Here is a 21,364-nt window from a genome sequence, read left to right as displayed (position 1 = left end):
TAGCTTACTTTATTGTAAGAATACAGTATAAAGCCAGGTGAGATGGCTCACACCTATAATACCAACACTTTGGCAGGCCAAGGTGGGATGACTGCTTTGAAGTCAGGAGTTCAAGACCAGCCTGGGCAAGATAAATGTGACCTAGTCTCTTTAAAAAAAAAAAAAAGGGAGAGAAATTTTAAAAATAACTGGGCGTGGTGGTACATGCCTGTAGTCCTAGCTACTCAAGAAGCTGAGATGGGAGGATCAACTGAGCTCAGGAGTTCAAGGCTGCAGTGAGCTATGATAGTATTACTGCACTCCAGCCTGGGCAATAGAATAAGATCCTATCTAAAAAAATAGAATACAGTATAGAATACACATAACATAAAAAATATGTGTTGAATGATTGTTTATGTTATTGGTAAACCTCTGGTCAACAGGAGGTTATTAGTGTTAAGTTTTTGGAGAGTCAAAAGTTATATGTGAATTTTCAACAACATGGGAGGGTCAGCATCCCTAAAATCCACACTGTTGAAGGGTCAACTATAAATATGAATAGAATTCTGAAGACATAACAAAAACCTATCTTCGCTTCTGGTTTTTATCTTTCATGAATAACAGATAAAGGTGACCAAGATGATGATAAATATCATATAATGTCATATAAGGAAAACTAGAAATAGCTGCCCCATACTGACTGAAGGTTTGTACTTGCACACGTAAGGGAACACAGTATCTGTTTTCGAGTGGAAAAAATACAAAAAAGTAACATGAGAAAGCAAAAACATAAGGAGGCACTTTATGACAACTAGAGCTGCTCAGAAGAATGAAGTAATAATATGTAGCAAGGTTCCCATCAACAGAGGCTGATGACAACCCATTAGGAATTCATAGAGATGGAAATTTGGGTTTCTGGAAGCTACTTCATCTTTGTTATATGATAATACTAGAATATTTTCTCAGTTTACATAAATTCAGAAACTTTTTAAAATTTCTAATTACTTAAATTTCTAATTACTTAAAATTATTTTCTAATTTCTAATTACTTAAAATTACTTAAAATTACTTTTTAAGTAATTACTTAAATTTCTAATTACTTAAAATTAACAAAGAAATTAGTATTAGAAACAAACAAAAACAAAAAATAAAACCACCAAAACAAAAATTAAAACCCTATGCAAACCAAGAATACTTCCAAATCTTGCCTAGTGACTCATAGTAATTAGGCTTTGTTAATTCTATACCAACAAAATCTATTCCTATGAACAAGTCAACTAGTAATTTATTTTTCTGCTTAAGAAAGTAATAAACTTCCATTATAATAAAAAATTTACCATGTAAATAATTATTCTAAGAAAGAACACAAAAATAGTAAAAGTCATAAAAAAAAAACTACACACAATCAATAATACTATACATTGATAGAGTGCATTAAAATTGATCAAACTGAGGCCAGACACGGTAGATCATGCCTGTAATCCCAGCACTTTGGGAGGCCAAGGCGGATGAATTACAAGGTCCGGAGATCGAGACTATCCTGGCCAACATGGTGAAACCCCATCTCTACTAAAAATATAAAAATTAGCTGGTGTGGTGGCACACGCCTGTTGTCCCAGCTATTCAGGAGGCTGAGGCAGGAGAATCACTTCAACCCAGGAGGTGGAGGTTGCAGTGAGCGGAGATTGCGCTACTGCACTCCAGCCTGGAGACAGAGCAAGACTCTGTCTCAAAATAAATAAATAAATAAAAACAAAATAAAATAAAGTTGATCAAACTGCTTTTCCACCTGTTGTACCATCTAATCTGAAAACAACTCTGAGACAGACAAAGCAGTTGGTATCAGTGCCATTTTACTATCTTCCTGAGGCTCAGGGGGTAAATAACTCTCTCTTTAGGTCACTCAAGTTGGTCCAGAATATGAATCTGGAGTACAAAACTCCCCGTCAGTGTCCATTCTCTCTTTTAGTAATGTTCTTTTCTCTTTAATGAAGCAATACATCTTCATCACACAAATGTTAGAACTCGAACAGATGAGAGACATCACCTCCTTAGACAGTGAATATTAACAAGAAACTTTAACTTTTCTTTGAAAGAAAATGAAAGTAAAAGAAACAACTCAAGTAAAAGAGCAAGGAAAAATTTATTTTGCTACCCATAATACTATGTTGAAAAAGCAGAAGGCTAAGTGGATTAGTTCAGCGGAACAAATAATGTTCTTCTTAAACTGCCATTAAATATTCTGCACGTAAAACTCTTAGAAGTAAAATTAACACCAAAACGTAGATTTTGGTGCACTATCAGATTTCTTCTCTATGCATGCTTAGAGAAAATATCATAATTTTCACTTTTAATGATATGAAAGTATATGGTAAAATCATTACCTTAGGTGTGCTTCCTTTAATAAATTTTTTAATTGAAGACAACAAGCCGGTTTCATTCTTCGATGGTTTTTCTCCTCCTGAAGGCAGGCTATCATCAACCTCTGAATATTTCCTCTTTGCTCTGGCAGTGCGTTGTGTTTGGATTTGATTTGACTGCTGAGAAGCCTTCCGTGTTCTCAGCCTCATCTTTTATGGGTGCCACATGTAAAACTGTAAGATAAAAATAATAAATGTAATAAAAACATTAAAAGTTAATAACTTCAACCTTCTCTACCCAAATGTGACCAGCTTATATGATAAAAATATCTTGGCTAAAAAAACAAAAGTCCTAGACTCTAGGAGATTGCAGTAAGAAACTAACATTTTAAGTAAAAGGCATTATGCTTTATACTTTATTTATATTATCCCGAGTAACATTCCCAACAACCTCCGAAATACTATAACATATCCTACAGATGATCTAAAGTAAGGGTAACACCAAAGAGTGTGCGTGCTCTTGTTGTTTTTTTTTTTTTTTTTTTTTTGAGACGGAGTCTAGCTCTGTCACCCAGGCTGGAGTGCAGTGGCCAGATCTCAGCTCACTGCAAGCTCCGCCTCCCGGGTTCCTGCCATTCTCCTGCCTCAGCCTCCTGAGTAGCTGGGACTACAGGCGCCCACCACCTCGCCCGGCTAGTTTTTTGTATTTTCAGTAGAGACGGGGTTTCACCGTGTTAGCCAGGATGGTCTCGATCTCCTGACCTCGTGATCCGCCCGTCTCGGCCTCCCAAAGTGCTGGGATTACAGGCTTGAGCCACCGCGCCCGGCCGCATGCTCTTTACATAATACTATACTGCCTGCCAATGTTACTATTTGTTTAATCATTGGTTCGACAAATATTTATTGCATACTTAGTCACATTCAAGGCACTGGGCCAGGTAAGCATTGAGTAAACAGTAAACAAGATAAGGAAGGGTTTTGCTTTTCTGGAACTCACCAGGTAGTGGAAAAGTAATGTCAGCCAATGAATGAATGAATTCCATGAGCACAAGTCTAATAATCGACAATCACATAAGTGTAACAACAGAACTTGGATCATTTTGAGAGAGTCCTATCTTACCACATTTAATGATACTTTTAAAACGATTCACATCAGAAAGAAAACATAAGGCTATTTATTCAAACTCTCTCGTTTTATAGGTAAGACAATTAATTGCTGGCAAAATTGTCCCAACACTTAGAATTAAAGACATAACCGAATTAGAATCTGTGAAACAGAATACAAAGAATACTAAATGAAGAATTAAGAGATATGAATATTAATCCTACTCCAATCATGGCTAATCTGTAGTCAGTTAGGTTTCATCAAATGTTTAAAAAATATATTTACCTTACCATCCTGAGGCTCAAAATGAAAAAAGGATTAGGAAAGGCTATAATGTGCAAAGGACAATAAAGCTATTCACCACAGTGAATACATTCACAGAACACACTAACTCCAATTAAGCACTCTAAAATCTAAAGGTACAGAAATTCCTGGCAGAGATTAGAATCTCAGAAATTGTTTTTATTAACTCAACAAAACAATCACAGAAAAAAAGAGAAACTTTTTTAAAAATAGAAACTACAGGCTGGGCATGGTGGCTCACACCTGTAACCCCAGCACTTTGGGAGACCAAGGCAGGTGGTTCACCTGAAGTCAGGAGTTCGAGACTAGCACGGCCAGCATGGAGAAACCCTGTCTCTATTAAAAATACAAAAAATAGGTGGGTGTGGTGGCGGACGCCTGTAATCCCAGCTACTCCAAAGGCTGAGGCAGGAGAACTGCTTGAACCCGGGAGGCGGAGGTTGCAGTGAGGAGAGATTGCGCCACAGCACTCCAGCCTAGGCGACAAGAGCAAAACTCCATCTTAAAAGGGGGAAAAAAAAAAAAGGAGAAACTGTGTGTGTGTGTGTGTATCTACCTCAAATGTTTGTGTTCCCCACGCCCGCCCCACCAAAATTCATGTTAATACCTAATCCCTAATGTGATGGTGTTTGGAGGTGAGGCCGTTGTGAGGTGATAAGGTCATGAGGGCAGAGCCCGAATGAACTAAGTTAGTGCCCCTATAAAAGAGGCCCCAGAGAGACAGATGCCTAGCCCCTTCCACTATAATATTACAGTAAGAAGACAGTGATCTATGAGGAAGCAGGCCCTTACCAGACATCAAATCTGCCTGCACCTTGATCTTCGACATCTCATTGTCTGTAACTGAGAGAAATAAATTTGTTGTTTATAACCCACCCACCAAGTTTACGGTATTTTTGTTATAGCAGCCCAAACTGACCTAAGACACTCCCAAACTCAAAGGATTCACCAGAGGAGTCCCAAAATATCTTTCCCAGTAACTATTTTTTTCTAAAACCAAATGGTGCTGGGTTATAAACTGCAATACCCAAATGAAATAAATAATGCTTTTTTCCCTCTGAATTCTTTTGTTATTCAAAACAGAACTCCCCAGAAAAGGAAAATTACTGTAGCAATTTTTAAAATTGATACATGGGAAAATTTTTTAAAGTTGTTTTTAATCAATTTCTGTAAATTTTTTATGGGAGTCTTTAAAAAAATATCTAAGGGTGAACCTAACTTAAACCCACAATCATTAAATGGAAATCATAAAGATTATGATACAACATATTGAGGAAAGTAGATATTAAAAGACTAAAGACATATAAAGTAACTCAGTCTTAAGAGGTTCAGCTCATTAAAATTTAAACACTGTAATGTCAGAGTAGGAAAAAAAGGAAGAAAATGATAATCTCTCTGCCCACAAAATGCAAAAAAAATACAGCAGGTAAGTATATTTACCTAACTGTTGTACACATAAAATGCTAGATCATTCTGTATGGAGACTGTGAAGAGGTTCTGGGAAAGCTTAGGAGAAAGATCCTTTGAACTCAAAAATAACAAACTGGTATTCACTAGAAAGAAAGATGAGTATTTGAAAAATAAAGCTGAAGTATGGAGTTTTTGCCCATTCCATAAGTAGGTTGTAAAAGATGTACTTAATAAGTCTGAAAGGGCTAAAGCAGTCAAGCCCTTATCAATTTATGAAACTGACCACTCAAAAAACAGATAAAGAAAACACATACTTTTCAATTGTACACAGAATGCTAAGAAAGTATGTTGAGCCATAAAACAAGATTCCATGAATTTCAAGGATAAATGCATACAGAGTATGCATTTAACCACAATTATAAATCAAATTATAAATCAATTTTAAAAATCTTTTAAAAGTACTAAGTACTTGGAAATTTGAAAATACATAAATAATGAATCAAAAATAAATCACAAGGGATACACAAAATATTCTGAACTGAAAATATAAACAAGATATAACATAATAACACATTACAATTTCTGATGTAATAAGCAGCACTTAGAAATTATAAACATAGGCTGGGTGGTGGCTCATGCCTGTAATCCAAGCACTTTGGGAGGCCGAGGCGGGTGGATCACGAGGTCAGGAGATTGAGACCATTTTGGCCAACATGGTGAAACCCTATCTCTACTAAAAATACAAAAAAATTAGCTGGGCGTGGTGGTGTGCGCCTGTAGTCCCAGCTACTTGGGAGGGTGAGGCAGGAGAATCGCTTGAACCTGGGAGGTGGAGGCTGCAGAGATCAAGCCACTGCCCTCCAGCCTGGGCGACAGAGCGAGACTCCATCTCAGAAAGAAAACAAAAGAAATTATAAATATGTATACACATAATAGAACTCCAAAATATGAGGAAAAACTATCACAAATGAAATGAAAAAAAGTTGAAGAATTTCAATAACTCACTTTCAGTAGCAGAGAGAATTAGACAAAAGATCAACATGAAAAAAGAAGACCTGAAAAACTCTCTAGATCTAACATTATATACAACGCTAACAGCAGAATACTCTCCTCAACTTACACATGGAACATTCTTCAGAATAGTAAATATGTTAGGCCACAAAACAAACCTTAATACATTTAAAAGGAATGAAATCATATGAGTACAGGCATACTTTGTTTAAATACACTTCACAGATACCGCGTTTTTTATGAACTGAAGGTTTGTAGCCACCCTGCATACACATCTTGGCATGGGCTCACTTCATGTCTCAGTGTCACATTTTGGTAATTTCTGCAACAATTCAAACTCTTTCATTATTATTGTATCTGTTATAGTGATCTATGATGAGTGATCTTTGGTGTTACTTTTGTAATTGTTTTGGGGTGACACAAACTGCATAAGATGGTGAACTTAATAAATAAATGTTGAGTACATGTATAGTGACTGCTCCACTGACCATTCATTCATTCCCCAACTCTCTCCCTCTCCTTAGACCTCCCTATTCTGAGACACGACAATTTTTAAATTAGGCCAATTATGCCCTACAATGTCTCTACATTGTAGAGGAATGTAGAGGAAGGAAGAGTCAAACATCTATCACTTTAAATCAAAAGCTAGAAATAATTCAGCTTAGTGAGGAAGGCATGTTGAAAGTTTAGACAGGCCAAAAGCTAAGCCTCTTGTGCCAATTGGCCAAGTTATAATGCAAAGGAAAAGTTATTGAAGGAAATTAAAAGTGCCACCATGCACAGTGGCTCACATTTGTAATCCCAGCACTTTGGGAGGCCAAGACAGGCGGATCACCTGAGGTCAGGAGTTTGAGACCAGCCTGGCCAACGTGGTGAAACCCCATCTCTACCAGATATGGAGAAAGTTTTAGTAGTCTGGCTATAAGATCAAACCAGCCACAGCATTCACATAAACCAAAGCTAATCCAGAGGTGAAGAAGTTGCGCAAGAAAAATTTGAAGCTAGCATTGTTTGGTTCATGAGGTTTAAGGAAAGAAGCTGTCTCCATAATATAGATGTGCAAGGTGAGGTGAAGCAGCAGGTGCTGATATAAAAGAGGAGGCAAGTTATCCAGAAGATCTAACTATGACCACTGATGAAGGTGGCTATACTAAAACAACAGATTTTCTAAGTAGACGAAACAGCTTTCTGTTGGAAACAGATGCCATCTAGGACTTTCACAGCTATGAGAAGTCAGTGCCTGGTTTCAAAGCAGGCTGGGCACAGTGGCTCATGCCTATAATCCCAGGATTTTGGGAGGCCAAGGCAGGTGGATGGCTTGAGCCCAGGAGTTCAAGACCAGCCCGGGCAACATGGTGAAACCCCGTCTCTATAAAAAATACAAAAATTAGCTGGCCATAGTGGCACATGCCTGTAGTCCCAGCTACCTGGGAGGCTGAGGTGGAAGGATCACTGGAGCCCGGGAGGTTGAGGCTACAGTAAGTCAATTATCACATCACGGCACTCCAGCCTGGGCGACAGTGAGAGCCTGTCTCAAAAACAAAACAAAACAAAAAAATCCACATGATCATCTCAATTAATGCAGAAAAAGCATCTGATCAAATCCAACACCCTTTCATATTAAAAATAATCAACAAACGAAAAACAAACAACAACTTCCTCAACATAATAAAAAGGTATTTATAAAAAACCCACAGGACCTGTCATACATAGTAAAAGGCTGAATGCTGTCCCTCTAGTATCAGGAACAAGACAAAGATGGCCCCTCTCACCACTGCTATTCAACATTTTACTGGAAGTTCTAAGCAGGCAGTTAGGCAAGAAAAATAAAAGAAATCCATATTAAAAAGAAAAAAAAGTGAAACTTATCTCTTTGCAAATGACACAGTCTTGTTTAAAGAATAACCATAAAGAAAAAAACTGGACAAACTGGACTTCATAAAAATTAAAAACTTGCCGTTTACCAAAAGACATCATTAGGAAAATAAGAAGGCGAGCAGCAAACCGGTAGAATATTCACAAAACGCACATATCACAAAGACCTTGTATGTAAAATATATAAAGTCCCACGACACAATAAGTACAAGCCAACAGAAAAAACGGGCAGAGAGGCCGGGCGCGGTGGCTCAAGCCTGTAATCCCAGCACTTTGGGAGGCCGAGACGGGCGGATCACGAGGTCGGGAGATCGAGACCATCCTGGTTAACACGGTGAAACCCCGTCTCTACTAAAAAATACAAAAAAACTAGCCGGGCGAGGTGGCGGGCGCCTGTAGTCGCCTGTAGTCCCAGCTACTCGGGAGGCTGAGGCAGGAGAATGGCGTGAACCCGGGAGGCGGAGCTTGCAGTGAGCTGAGATCCGGCCACTGCACTCCAGCCTGGGTGACAGAGCGAGACTCCGTCTCAAAAAAAAAAAAAAAAAAAAAAAAAAACGGGCAGAGATATAAGAAAATATTTCATAAAAATTAGATGACTGGTGATAGCATAGAAAATGATACTCAATATTATTTATAAGAATTTTAAGTTAAAACCCCAAAGGTATGCCAATTCACACCTCCTAAAATGGCAAAAATTAAAAAGAATGACAAATTTAAATAGTAACAATGATGGAGAATAAGGTCTCATATGCTGTTACAGATGTATGTTTTTTGATAAAATAGGGTAATTTCTAATAATTATACACCAAACTCTTTGACTCAGTGATTTCACTTCTACATTTTTATCCAAGAGAAATGTAAACACGTTCACAATGTATTTTTACAAAAATGTTCCTGACAGCCTTATTCACAATAAGGCTGTTTCCAGTTCCAAACTGGAAACAACAAAAATGCCCCAAAAGAGAAAGATGAATACTGTGGTGTTTTCATGTAAGTGAATACTAATTAGCATCAGAAACGAACAAGTACTCCTATCATAAACAAACATGAAATAATCCCACAGACATACTAAACAATGGCAGACACAAAACAATACATATTTAATGACAGCATTAAAAAAACTTCATCAGGGACAAAAATAATCTATACAGAAAACAGGCAAAACAGATTTTGCCCTGGAGAAAGGAAATATCCTCTAATATTATAGGAGTATCTTTTTGTCAAAATTTTACAGAATATAATTTTTAATGGTCATGTAATATTTCAATATAAATGTTTCAATATTTCAATATAAATGTCTCATAATTTATATGATCACTGACTAGCTGGAAAATAAACTGTTTCATAATTACTAACATCAACTCAAATGAAATAAACACATAAATTTCAGTCTACATTTCTGATTTTTTCCTTAAGACAGTTTCTTAGAAGTGAATTTACTAATTTAAAAGTTTTACAGCTGAGGTCTGTGTTAGAGGTGTTTGGGCTCATCATTGGTCCAATCATTAGCTGACCACTAGGCTATGCAAATATATAGGGAGGTATGCTTTAGTAAGCCAGGCTTAAAAATAAAAGCAAAAATATTTAAAAACAAAAAATAATAATTAAGTAGAGACATCAGTGGTTGCATACTGCAGGGAGATTAAATTCCATAGATTTTTTTCTGCCTATGGAAGTTACTACTAAACAACCTTTGAGGGGAGAAAAACCATGAATCCAGAGTGGCTACAATATTATCTAAAATGGCCAGTTTTCAACAAAAAATTGTAAGACATGATAAAACAGTAAAGTATGACCCAAACTTGGGGAAAAACTGCAGTGAAAACATATTAATCATGTGCCAGGCATATAACAATCCAGTGAGAGATATATGTAATTATTTACATAAAACAAAATTCACTCTTGATCCCTTAAAGGTTGGAAAAATTCTTATTTTTGGTGTACATATTGACCCTTTTCTCTGATTATAAAATATACATCATTTAAAAACTTCAGGCTGGGCGTGGTGACTCACACCTGTAATCTCAGGGCTTTGGGAGGCTGAGGCAGGAGGATTGCTTGAGCCCAGGAATTCTAGACCAGCTTGGGAAACACAGGGAGACTCCCCAGTCTCTACAAAAAATAAAAACAAAAAAATTATACGGGCATGGTGGTGCACACCTGTAGTCCCAGCAACTTGGAAGGCTGAGGTTTCAGAAGATCACTTGAGCCTCAGAAGCTGAGGCTGCAGCGAGCCATGGCACACCACTGCACTCCAGCCTGGGCAATAGAATGAGACCCTGTCTCCAAAACAAGAAACAAAAAGACAGTAAAACATGAAATAAAATCTCCCATAATTCCTTAATCCAGAGATGACTGATAATGTGGGTATATTAGTGTGTTTGTTTTAATATGTATAAATATTTTAATCAATATTTATAATTACACTACATGTTTTTTTTCCCCTTTTATACTATATTTTACCAATGTTGTTTTAAAAATTTGAGAATATTGGCCAGATGCAGTGGCTCACGCTTGTAATCCCAGCACTTTGGGAGGCCAAGGCAGGCAGATCATCTCAGGTCAGGAGTTCAAGACCAGCCTGGCCAACATGGTGAAACGTCCTGTCTCTACTAAAAATACAAAAATTAGCCGGGCATAGTGGCGGGCACCTGTAATCCCAGCTACTTGGGAGGCTGAGGCAGGACAATCATTTGAACCTCGGAGGCGGAGGCTGCAGTGAGCCAAGGTTGCACCACTATACTCCAATCTGGGTGACAGAGTGAGACTCAGTCTCAAAAAGAAAAAACAACAACAACAAATAAACAAAACACAGAGTAAGAATACAATTTTTAATGGTCATGTAATATTTCAATATACAGATAAACGTTTCATTATTTGATCACTGACTTGTTGGAAAATAAACTGTTTCAAAATTACCAACATCACCTCAAATGAAATAACCACATAAATTTCAGTCTACATTTCCGATTCTTTCCTTAAGATAGTTCCTTAGAAGTGAATTTACAAGTTCAAAGATTGTTAAAATTTGGTGGTATCTCTAGAAATACTAACAAACTGCTTTCCAAAAAGTGGTTTGAACTAGCAGTGTACAAAGAGTGTCTATATGACTAAATCTTCCAAACCAAAATTTTTAATATTTAAAATGTTTGCTAATTTTAAGTAAAAAAAAAAAAAAAAAAGCAAAACTAATATAAATTATATTTATAGGTTACCTCCAATTCCCTCTTTTTTCTAAAAATCTAAAACACAAAAATTGAAAAATGTTCTCAATTCAACCACTCCAACTACAGCAAAAACACCTCAGGTAGCATTCCTGAGGAAAAGTAACGTAGAATCTAACGGAATACTTAAGGAGACATAAGGACCATTATTTTATAATGCAAATGTAAAATAATAATAATTTTTTTTTTTTTTTTTTTTGAGACAGTCTCGCTCTGTCACCCAGGCAAGAGTGCAGCAACAATAATCTCAGCTCACTCCAACCTCCACCTCCTGGGTTCAAGCAATTCTCCGGCCTCATCCTCCCAAGTAGCTGGGATTACAGGCATGTACCACCACGCCTGGTAAATTTTTGTATTTTTAGTAGAGACAGGGTTTTGCCATGTTGGCCAAAACTCAGTGATTCATCCTTCTCAGCCTCCCAAAGTGCTGGGATTACAGGCTAGTGCCACCATACCTGGCTACTTTTTGTACTTTTAGTAGAAACGATGTTTCGCCTTAAATAAGTTCTAACCAAAAAACTTTCTTACAACTGAACTGAGGCCAAGCATGGTGGCTCACATCTCTAATCACAACACTTTGGGAAGCCAAGGTGGGAGGACTGCCTGAGCTCAGGAGTTTGAGACCAGCCTGGCCAACATGGCGAAACCCTGTCTCTACTAACAATACAAAAAAATTAGCCAGACATGGTGGTGCCTATCTCTAATTCCAGCTACCTGGGAGGCTGAGGCACGAGAATCACTTGAACCCGGGAGGCAGCGAGGCAAAGGTTGCAGTGAGCCGAGATCATGCCACTGCACTACAGCCTGGGCAATGGGCACTGAAGGAAAGTCAGGGGATGTGCTGTTATTGAATTCAAGATAGAAGAAAACATAAAAAAAGCTATTCAAGTCCTAGACAAGCATAGTCCCGAGTGGAAGACCACTGAAAGTGAAAGAAGATCCTGATGGTGAACATGCCAGGAGAGCAATGCAAAACGTGATGGCTACCACTGGTGGAACAGGTATGAGACCAAGTGGCCCAGAAATGATTAATATCCTACCTAGTATCTTAAATAATCTTAACATCCCAAATGAAATTATCCATGTATATGTATTACAGGCAGAAAGAGTTGGAAGCACAGTATTTGTAGCAAATCAGGATTATAAAGCTGGCTGGGAGAAACTGAAGGAAATATTTTAGTATGGTTGATGTGGTGTTCTGAGCACATTCTTGAGGATAAAGATGAAAAAAACCATGGAATGGGCACTGTTACTTTTGAACAGTCCACTGAAGCTGTGCAAGCTATATCTACATTCAATGCCCAACTGCTATGTGATAGACCAACACAGGTAAGACGGATGAGACCGCCTTACCAAAGGATTTTTTTTTTTCCCTCCTGAGCATCTGCAGCTTCCCTATGGCCTTGGTGGTACTGAAACAGCGTTAGGACCAGGAGGGCAGACTATCGATGCCAATCACCTGAATGGAATGGGAAACATAGGGCCTGCAGAAATTAGAATGGAGGGCATGGATTTGGAAAAAATGGTAGAAATGGAGGAGGGAACCCTTTGGTGGTGGTATGGAAAATGTGGGTCAATTTGGATCTGGGATGAACATGGGCAGAATAAACGAAATCTTAGTAATACACCGAGGAGAGGGAAGATCACTACAAAGCAGAGGGGAAGTGGAGGTGGAGGCAGCGTCCCCGAAATTGAGAGGATGAGCCCCAAGCACTGATCACATTGGGGGTGCTGGCATGGAATGCATGAGTCCAGGCCTGGGCCATGATGTGGATTGTGTGGGTTCCAAGATGCAGCGCATGGGTCTGGTCACGGACCGCAGGGGCTTCGGGGAGCACAAAGGCTCCCGCATGGAGTGCATGGGCCCATGGGCCTGCTAGGCCTTGACTAAATGGCCTCTAGCATCCGGCACATGGGTGAGATCACTAAGCGCAGTGGCTCCGGCCTGAAACACGTGGGTGCCAGCATGGGCTTCAGCCTCAAGCGCACAGCTGCTCCCACTGACCATGTGGACCAAACCATTGAGCACATGGGCTCTGGTGTGGAGTGCATGGTTCCTGCAGGCATGGGGGCTGGCCTGGAGCATATGGGCCCCATGATGGATCACATGGCCACTGGACTGGAGCACACAGGTGCCAACAACCTGAAATATCTGTATGGACCTGGGGTGGACGGGTGCCAACAGCCTGGAGAGGATGGGCATTAACAGCCTTGAGTGCATGGGTCCCACCATGGGCCAGACACTGGGTGCTGAGACTGGATGTATGGGCCTAGCCATGGGTGGTGGTGGCCATGTCAGCTTTGACTGCGCCCACTTAAACTCTGGAGGAAACCTGGCAGGGTCCTTTGGTGAGGCTGGAGGCCATGCTCCTGGGGGTGGCCAGGAAAGCCTACCAGGTATTTGTGAGAAATCTCCCATTGGATTTTACATGATCAAATCGACAAATAGGGCCACGTGCAATAAGCCAACATCAAGATGAAGAATGGGAAGTCCAAGGGGTGTGGTTTGGTTAAGTTTGAGTCGCCAGAGGTGGCTGAGAGCCTGTCGGATGATGAATGGCATGAAGCTGAGTGGCCAAAAGACTGATGGCAAATCTATAGAAATATGCCTTTTTTAAACATCAGTATTTTGTATTTTTTTCTTGTTAACTATTTTAACTTACTGGCTGGATATATAAAGATGTTTTAAAAATTCAGCTGCTTTCTGATGAAATTTACTTTTTTACTTTTTTTTTTTTTTTTTTTTTTTTTGAGACGGAGTCTCGCTCTGTCACCCAGGCTGGAGTGCAGTGGCCGGATCTCAGCTCACTGCAAGCTCCGCCTCCCGGGTTCACGCCATTCTCCTGCCTCAGCCTCCCGAGTAGTTGGGACTACAGGCGCCCGCCACCGTGCCCGGCTAGTTTTTTTGTATTTTTTAGTAGAGACGGGGTTTCACCATGTTAGCCAGGATGGTCTCGATCTCCTGACCTCGTGATCCGCCCGTCTCGGCCTCCCAAAGTGCTGGGATTACAGGCTTGAGCCACTGCGCCCGGCCTACTTTTTTACTTTTTAAGGACCGGGGTTGTATTTGAATGTTTGCACTGAGACTGCAATATGCAATTTTTTTTTTTGTAGTTGTGGCATCATGCTGACATCAAACATGACTTTGATAATAAATACCAGTTCCTGGAAAAATGAAAAAAGAAAACCAATTCTCAACCTATTATTTTCCAAAAAAGTTCTAAATTACTACATTTACCTGAACATGAAAAAGTTTAAATATTAACGAATAGCTGCCATTAATTAAGTGCTATGTGCAAGGCACTGTCATAAGTGCTTTCTCATATGTTATTTCACTTGATTTTCTCAATCACATAAAGTAGGGTCTGTTATTTCCATTTTATGAAAGAGAAAATGGAAGTGGAGAAGACAGCAGAAGTGTTTTAAGTAAAAATTTCCACATAATTTCAATATAAATAACTTGCAATGTGAAAACAGTATATTTATTTATTTTATTTATTTATTTATTTTTTTTTGAGACGGAGTCTTGCTCTGTCACCCAGGCTGGAGTGCAGTGGCCGGATCTCAGCTCACTGCAAGCTCCGCCTCCCGGGTTTACGCCGTTCTCCTGCCTCAGCCTCCCGAGTAGCTGGGACTACAGGCGCCCGCCACCTCGCCCGGCTAGTTTTTTTGTATTTTTTAGTAGAGACGGGGTTTCACCGTGTTAGCCGGGATCGTCTCTCGATCTCCTGGCCTCGTGATCCGCCTGTCTCGGCCTCCCAAAGTGCTGGGATTACAGGCTTGAGCCACCGCGCCCGGCTAAAAACAGTATATTTATAACCAACAAAACACTTTAATTAAAAAGTTAACCGGGCTGGGTGCAGCGGCTCATAAGGTCAGGAGTTCGAGACCAGCCTGGTCAACATGGTGAAACTCGGTCTCTACTAAAGATACAAAAATGAGCTGGGCATGGTGGCGGGTGCCTATAATCCCAGCTATTTGGGAGGCTGAGGCAGAAGAATCGCTTGAACCCGGGAGCGGAGGATGCAGCGAGCTGAGATCACGCCACTGCACTCCAGCCTGGGCAACAGAGTGAGACTCCATCTCAAAAAAAAAAAAAAAAAGTTCCCCAAAATTCCAATTTCCCATTTCTCTTTCTCTCTCTCTCTCTCTTTTTTTTTTTTTTTTTTTTTTTTTTTGCCTGCTCCCCCTTCTGAGCCAGCAATTTCCCATTTATCTCTAAGGTTTTTTTTTTTTTTTTTTTTTTTTTTTTTTGAGATGGAGCCTTGCTCTGTCACCCGGGCTAGAGTACAGCTGTTCTATCTCAGCTCACTGCAACCTCTCCATCCCAGGATCAAGCAGTTCTCCCGCCTCAGCCTCCCAAGTAGCTGGGATTACAGGCACACGCCACCACACCCAGCTACTTGTTTTCTATTTTTAGTACAGATGGGATTTTGCCATGTTGGCCAGCGTGGTTTCAAACTCCTGACCTCAAATGATCCACCTGCCTTGGCCTCCCAAAGTGCTGGGATTACAGGCGTGAGTGAGCTACCGTGCCTAGCCAGGTTTGTTTTTTACTTCTGCCTTCTGCCTGAATGGTCCATTGGAATGGGTAATTTTTCAGCTGAACCACTGGCTGAACAAAACCTCAAGATAAAATTAACCTGTAAAAGCTTTAAGTTTACGGCAGGGCACGGTGGCTAATACCTGTAACCCCAGCACTTTGGGAGGCCGAGGCAGGTGGATCAGGAGGTCAGGAGTTTGAGACCTGCCTGGCCAATATGGTGAAACCCTGTCTCTACTAAAAATATAAAAATTAGCCAGGCATGGTGGCGGGCTCCTGTAGTCCCAGCTACTTGGGAGGCCGAGGCAGAAGAATCGCTTGAACCCAGGAGGCAGAGGTTGCAGTGAGCCTAGATCGTGCCACTGCACTCCAGCCTGGGCGACAGAGCAAGGAAAAAAAAAAAAGGCTGCGTGCAGTGGCTCATGAGGTCAGGCTTTCGAGACAAGCCTGGCCAACAAAGTGAAACACCGTCTCTACTAAAAATACAAAAAATTAGCCGGGCAAGGTTGTGGGTGTCTGTAATCCCAGCTACTCGGGAGGCTGAGGCAGGAGAACAGCTTGAACCTGGAAGGTGGAGGCTGCAGTGAGCCGAGATGATGCCACTGCACTCCACGCACTCCAGCCTAGGTGACAGTGCAAGACTCCATCTCACAAAAAAAAAAAAAAAAAAAAAAAAAAAGCTGTGTTTTCAAATTGGCTGGTAGGAGCTCAAAATTAAACCTCTGATAGAAATAATGTTACAAATACAGATTAGAGTTCCAGGGCAGCTCCTATGTGCATAGTTAACCCATAATATAACTGAATTCAAAAATCTAGAACCTAGGCCAGGTACAGTGGCTCACACCTGTAATGCCAGCACTTTGGGAGGCCAAGTCAGATAGATCACTTGAGCCTAGGAGTTTGAGACCAGCCTGGGCAACATGATGAAACCCTGTGTCTACTAAAAATATAAAAAAATTTGCCAGGTGTGATGGTGCATGCCTACAGTCCCAACTACTTGGGAGGCTGAGGTGGGAGGATCATCTGAATCTGGGAAGTCGAGGCTGCAGTCAGCTGTGACTGCGTCACTGCACTTCAGACAGGCCAACAGCTGGACTGAGACTCTGTATCAAAAAGAAAAATATAAATCTAGAACCTGTTATACAAATAATATAAAAAACTACAGCCGGGCACGGTGGCTCACGCCTGTAATCCCAACACTTTGGGAGGCTGAGGCGGGCGGATCACGAGGTCAGAAGATCGAGACCATCCTGGCTAATATGGTGAAACCCCATCTCTACTAAAAATACAAAAAAATTAGCTAGGCGTGCACCTGTAGTCCCAGCTACTTGGGAGGCTGAGGCAGGAGAATGGCATGAACCCAGGAGGTGGAAATTGCAAGTGAGCCGAGATCGTGCCACTGCACTCTAGTCTGGGCAACAGAGCGAGAGTCCGTCAAAAGAAAAGAAGGAAAGGAAAAGGAAAAGGAAAAGAGAAAAGAAAAGAGAAAAGGAAAAGAAAAGAAAAACTACATTCCATATCTCAACACCAGGCCTATATGTACCCCTACTAAAGCTATAGATATCTGGTACTGGGAAAACTATATATCTAAATGCAAAAAGAAAAAAAGAAAAAAAACACTTACCTTACACCACATAGAAAATTAACTCAAAATTGATCAAATACCTAAACATAAGAGCTAAGACTCCTAGAAGAAAATACAGGCTGGATGTGGTGGCTGACACCTATAATCTCAGCACTTTGGGAGGCCAAGGGGGGCAGATCACCCGAGCTCAGGAGTTCGAGACCAGCCTGGACAACATGGTGAAACTTCGTCTCTACCAAAAATACAAAAAATTAGCTGGGTGTGGTGGGTGTGCCTGTGGTCTCAGCTACTTGGGAAGCTGAGGTGGGAGGATCACTTGAGCCTGTGAGGCAGAGGTTGCAGTCAGCTGAGATTGTACCACTGCATTTCAACTTGGATGACAGAGTGAGGCCACTTCTCAAAAAAATGTGCCTCTGTGTGTGTGTGTGTGTGTGTGCGCGTGTGTGTGTGTGTGTACACATGGGAAAAGCTCATTACACTGGATTTGGCAATGGCTTCTTGGTCATGACAACAAAAGCACACATAATAAAAAGAAAAACAGATAAACTGGGTGTCAAAGTCCAAAAATTTTGAGCCAGGTGCCATAGCTCACATCTATAATCCCACCTACTTAGGAGGCTGAGGTAGAAGGACCATTTGAGACCAGTCTGAGCAACAAGGTGAAATTCCATCCCTAAAAAACTAAAAAAATTAGCCAGGCATTATGGTGCACACCTACAGTCCTAGCTACTACTTGGAAAGCTGAGGTGGGAGGATCCCTTGAACTCAGGAGTTCAAGAATGCAGCGAGCTGCAAGCGCATCACTGCATTCCAGCCTGGGTGACACAGTAAGACCCTACCTCTTACAAAAATTTTTTTTTAACTTTTGCTGTATCAAAGTACACTATCAACAGAGTGAAAAGACAAACCATGGAATGGCAGAAAATACTTGCAAATCATGTATCTCATAAGAAATTCTTATCTAGAATACATAAAGCATTACAATCTGAAAGAAAAAAACCACCAGATTCAAAAGTGGGCAAAGGACTTGAATAGGCATTTCTCCAAAGAGGATATACAAATAGACAATAAACATATGAAAACACACTTGACATCACTAATTATCTAATTATCATGGAAATGCTAATTAAAACCACAACAAGAAACAGCTTCACACTCATTTGGATGACTATTATCAAAAAACAAAACAAGCCTCTTTTTCCGCGGGAACCATGGAGGGTGTAGAAAAGAAGAAGAAGAAGGCTCCTGCTGTGCCAGAAACCCTTAAGAAAAAGCGAAGGAATTTCACAGAGCTGAAGATCAAGCGCCTGAGAAAGAAGTTTGCCCAAAAGATGCTTCGAAAGGCAAGGAGGAAGCTTATCTATGAAAAAGCGAAGCACTACCAGAAGGAATATAGGCAGATGTACAGAACCAAAATTCGAATGTTGAGAATGGCAAGAAAAGCTGGCAACTTCTATGTACCTGCTGAACCCAAATTGGCATTTGTCATCAGGATCAGAGGTATCAATAGCGTGAGCCCAAAGGTCCAAAAGATATTGCAGCAATGGAATCTTTCTGAAGCTCAACAAGGCTTCGATTAACATGCTGAGGATTGTAGAGCCATATACTGCATGGGGGTACCCCAATCTGAAGTCAGTAAATGAGCTAATCTACAAGCGTGGTTATGGCAAAATCAATAAGAAGCGAATTGCTTTGACAGATAACGCTTTGATTGCTCAATCTCTTGGTAAACATGGCATCATCTGTATGGAGGATCTGATTCATGAGATCTATACTGTTGGAAAACGCTTCAAAGAGGCAAATAACTTCCTGTGGCCCTTCAAATTATCTTCTCCACGAGGTGGAATGAAGAAAAAGACCACCCATTTTGTATAAGGTGGAGATGCTGGCAACAGGAAGGACCAGATCAACAGGCTTATTAGAAGAATGAACTAAGGTGTCTACCATGATTATTTTTCTAGGCTCATCAGTTAATAAACAGTACCTGCTCAAATTGAATAAATAAATAAATAAATAAAATGAAAATAAAAAGTGCTGGCAAAAATGTGGAGAAATTGGGATCCTTGGGTTTTGCTGGAGAAAATGTAAAATAGTAAAGCTGCTGTGGAAAGTGGCATGGCAGTTCCTCAAAAAAATTAAATATAGACTTGCCATATGATCCAACAATTCTACGTCTAGGTATACATCCAAAAGAGCTGACAGTAGGGTCTCACACAGTACACCCACATTCATAGCAGCATTTTTCACAACAGCTAAAAGGTGGATGCAACTAAAGTGTCCATCAATGGATGAATGGATAAACAAAATGTGGTACATACATACAATTAAGTAGTATTCAGCCTTAAAAAGCAAGGAAATTCTGACATATATTATGAACCTTGAGGACTGTTTAATGAACACGGAGTTTCAGTTTGAGAAGATGAAAAAGTTCTGGAGATAGATGGTAGACAACAAGGTGAATGTACTTAATACCACAACTGTATACTTACAAATGGTTAAAATGGTTTAAAACAGTTTTTAATAAAACTATAGATCTTCGTCTAATCCAAAGGTTTCCAAAAGAGTGAGAGACCAAGCACTCTGGAATTGGAAAACAAAATCTCTTTTTTTTTTTTTGAGACACGGTATCACCCTGTCACCCAGGCTGGAGTGCAGTGGCAGGTTCACAGCTCACTTGCAGTCTCACAACTCACAGCTCACTTGCAGTCTCAACTTCCAGGCTCAAGCGATCTTCCCACCTCAGCCTACAGAGCAGCTGGGACTATAGGGATGCACTACTACGCCCAGCTAATTTTTTAATCTAAAAGTCCTTTGCCCACTTTTGAATCTGGTTGTTTTTTTCTTTCAGATTGTAGATTGGGTCAGATTTCAGATTGGGTCCCAATGTGTTGCCCAGGGTGGTCTCAAACTCCTGGGCTCAAGTGATCTGCCCACCTTGGCTTCTTGAAGTGCAGTGATTACAGGTGTGAGCTACCATGCCTGGCCCTATTTTTTTTCCTAACCAACTACTGTCAACAAGGGTAGAATACAATGGGGACAGAAGAAAAGGACAGGAAAAGGGATCAAGTAAAATTTGCCTCCTACCTCACCTTTTTAATATTTACTTATTTTTAAAAATGACAAAAAAACCTGTAGACAAAAAACGGCAACTGTCAGGTACACAAAGTGCTGAAATACTTCATCTTAATTCCAGACTTTAAAATTCTCTATCTATCTATGTATCTATCTATCTATTTATTTTTTTGAGACGGAGTCTTGCCATGTCACCCAGGCTGGAGTGCAGTGGCACAATCTCAGCTCACTGCAACCTCCGCCTCCCAGATTCAAGCAATTATCCTGCCTCAGCATCACGAATAGCTGGGATTACAGGCATGCGCCACCACGCCTAATTTTTGTAATTTTAGTAGAGACAGGGTTTCACCATGTTGGCCAGGCTGGTCTCAGACTCGTGACCTCAGGTGATCTGCCCGCCTTGGCCTCCCAAAGTGCTGGATTACAGGCATGAGCCACCGCACCTGGCCACAATATACGCTTTTTTTCCCCCTAGGATTTCATAACAGGAAATAGAAGAATAAGCAAAGTTGGGAGGAGACTGGGAAAAGATGGCAAAAATTGTAGAGGAGGAGCTGACCACAAGACAGTTTTGAGGGAACCAGTGCTTAGGGAAGAAGAAAAAGCAATCCAGTGCTAATTGGAGAGCCTCTCTTTCCACTATCAATCTAACCAATCCGAACCCTTTCCTTCGGTCTAAACTGAAGAGAAGGTAACCTGAGGGCAAAGAAGTCGGGGAATTACAAGCTACAGCCTCAGAAAGAGAAGAGCACTTCTATGACCCACTGGAGTTCTGCCTAGAGATCCATTCTTATAAATTAACTGGGTTCTGCCTAGGCTATAGAAAGCTAGAAAGAATGCCACCACCAGCCTAACAACAAAAAGCCTGAATAAACTACAAAATTGAACACTTTAAAA

The 21,364-nt window shown here is 40.5% G+C and overlaps 2 protein-coding genes and 2 pseudogenes across 5 annotated transcripts in view; 2 read left to right on the top strand and 2 right to left on the bottom strand.

Annotated features, from left to right (window-relative positions):
- The window catches only part of EIF3J (eukaryotic translation initiation factor 3 subunit J), a 670,767-nt gene that overhangs the window by 103,816 nt on the left and 545,587 nt on the right, over positions 1–21,364 (bottom strand). The gene's annotated exons all lie outside the window — the stretch shown is intronic.
- CTDSPL2 (CTD small phosphatase like 2) overlaps positions 1–21,364 on the bottom strand; it is a 113,467-nt gene that overhangs the window by 70,096 nt on the left and 22,007 nt on the right. For 2 of the 3 annotated variants that reach the window (XM_050799516.1, XM_050799517.1), the window contains exon 2: positions 2,364–2,573. In XM_050799516.1, the coding sequence (XP_050655473.1) occupies positions 2,364–2,549 (186 nt within the window). In that variant the 5' untranslated portion in view covers positions 2,550–2,573. Of the gene's footprint in view, positions 1–2,363; positions 2,574–4,539; positions 4,877–21,364 lie in introns of those variants that run through there. The other variant, XM_050799518.1, reaches the window with a different exon arrangement.
- LOC126959287 (heterogeneous nuclear ribonucleoprotein M-like) lies at positions 13,135–13,885 on the top strand (annotated as a pseudogene).
- Positions 18,606–19,393, top strand: LOC126959866 (60S ribosomal protein L7-like; annotated as a pseudogene). The gene has a single exon (XR_007727657.1). The product of XR_007727657.1 is annotated as a 60S ribosomal protein L7-like (transcript).

Source organism: Macaca thibetana, chromosome 7, assembly GCF_024542745.1.
Source record: "Macaca thibetana thibetana isolate TM-01 chromosome 7, ASM2454274v1, whole genome shotgun sequence".
NCBI classification, from domain to species: Eukaryota; Metazoa; Chordata; class Mammalia; order Primates; family Cercopithecidae; genus Macaca; species Macaca thibetana.
This window is presented reverse-complemented; position numbering and strand designations above follow the sequence as displayed.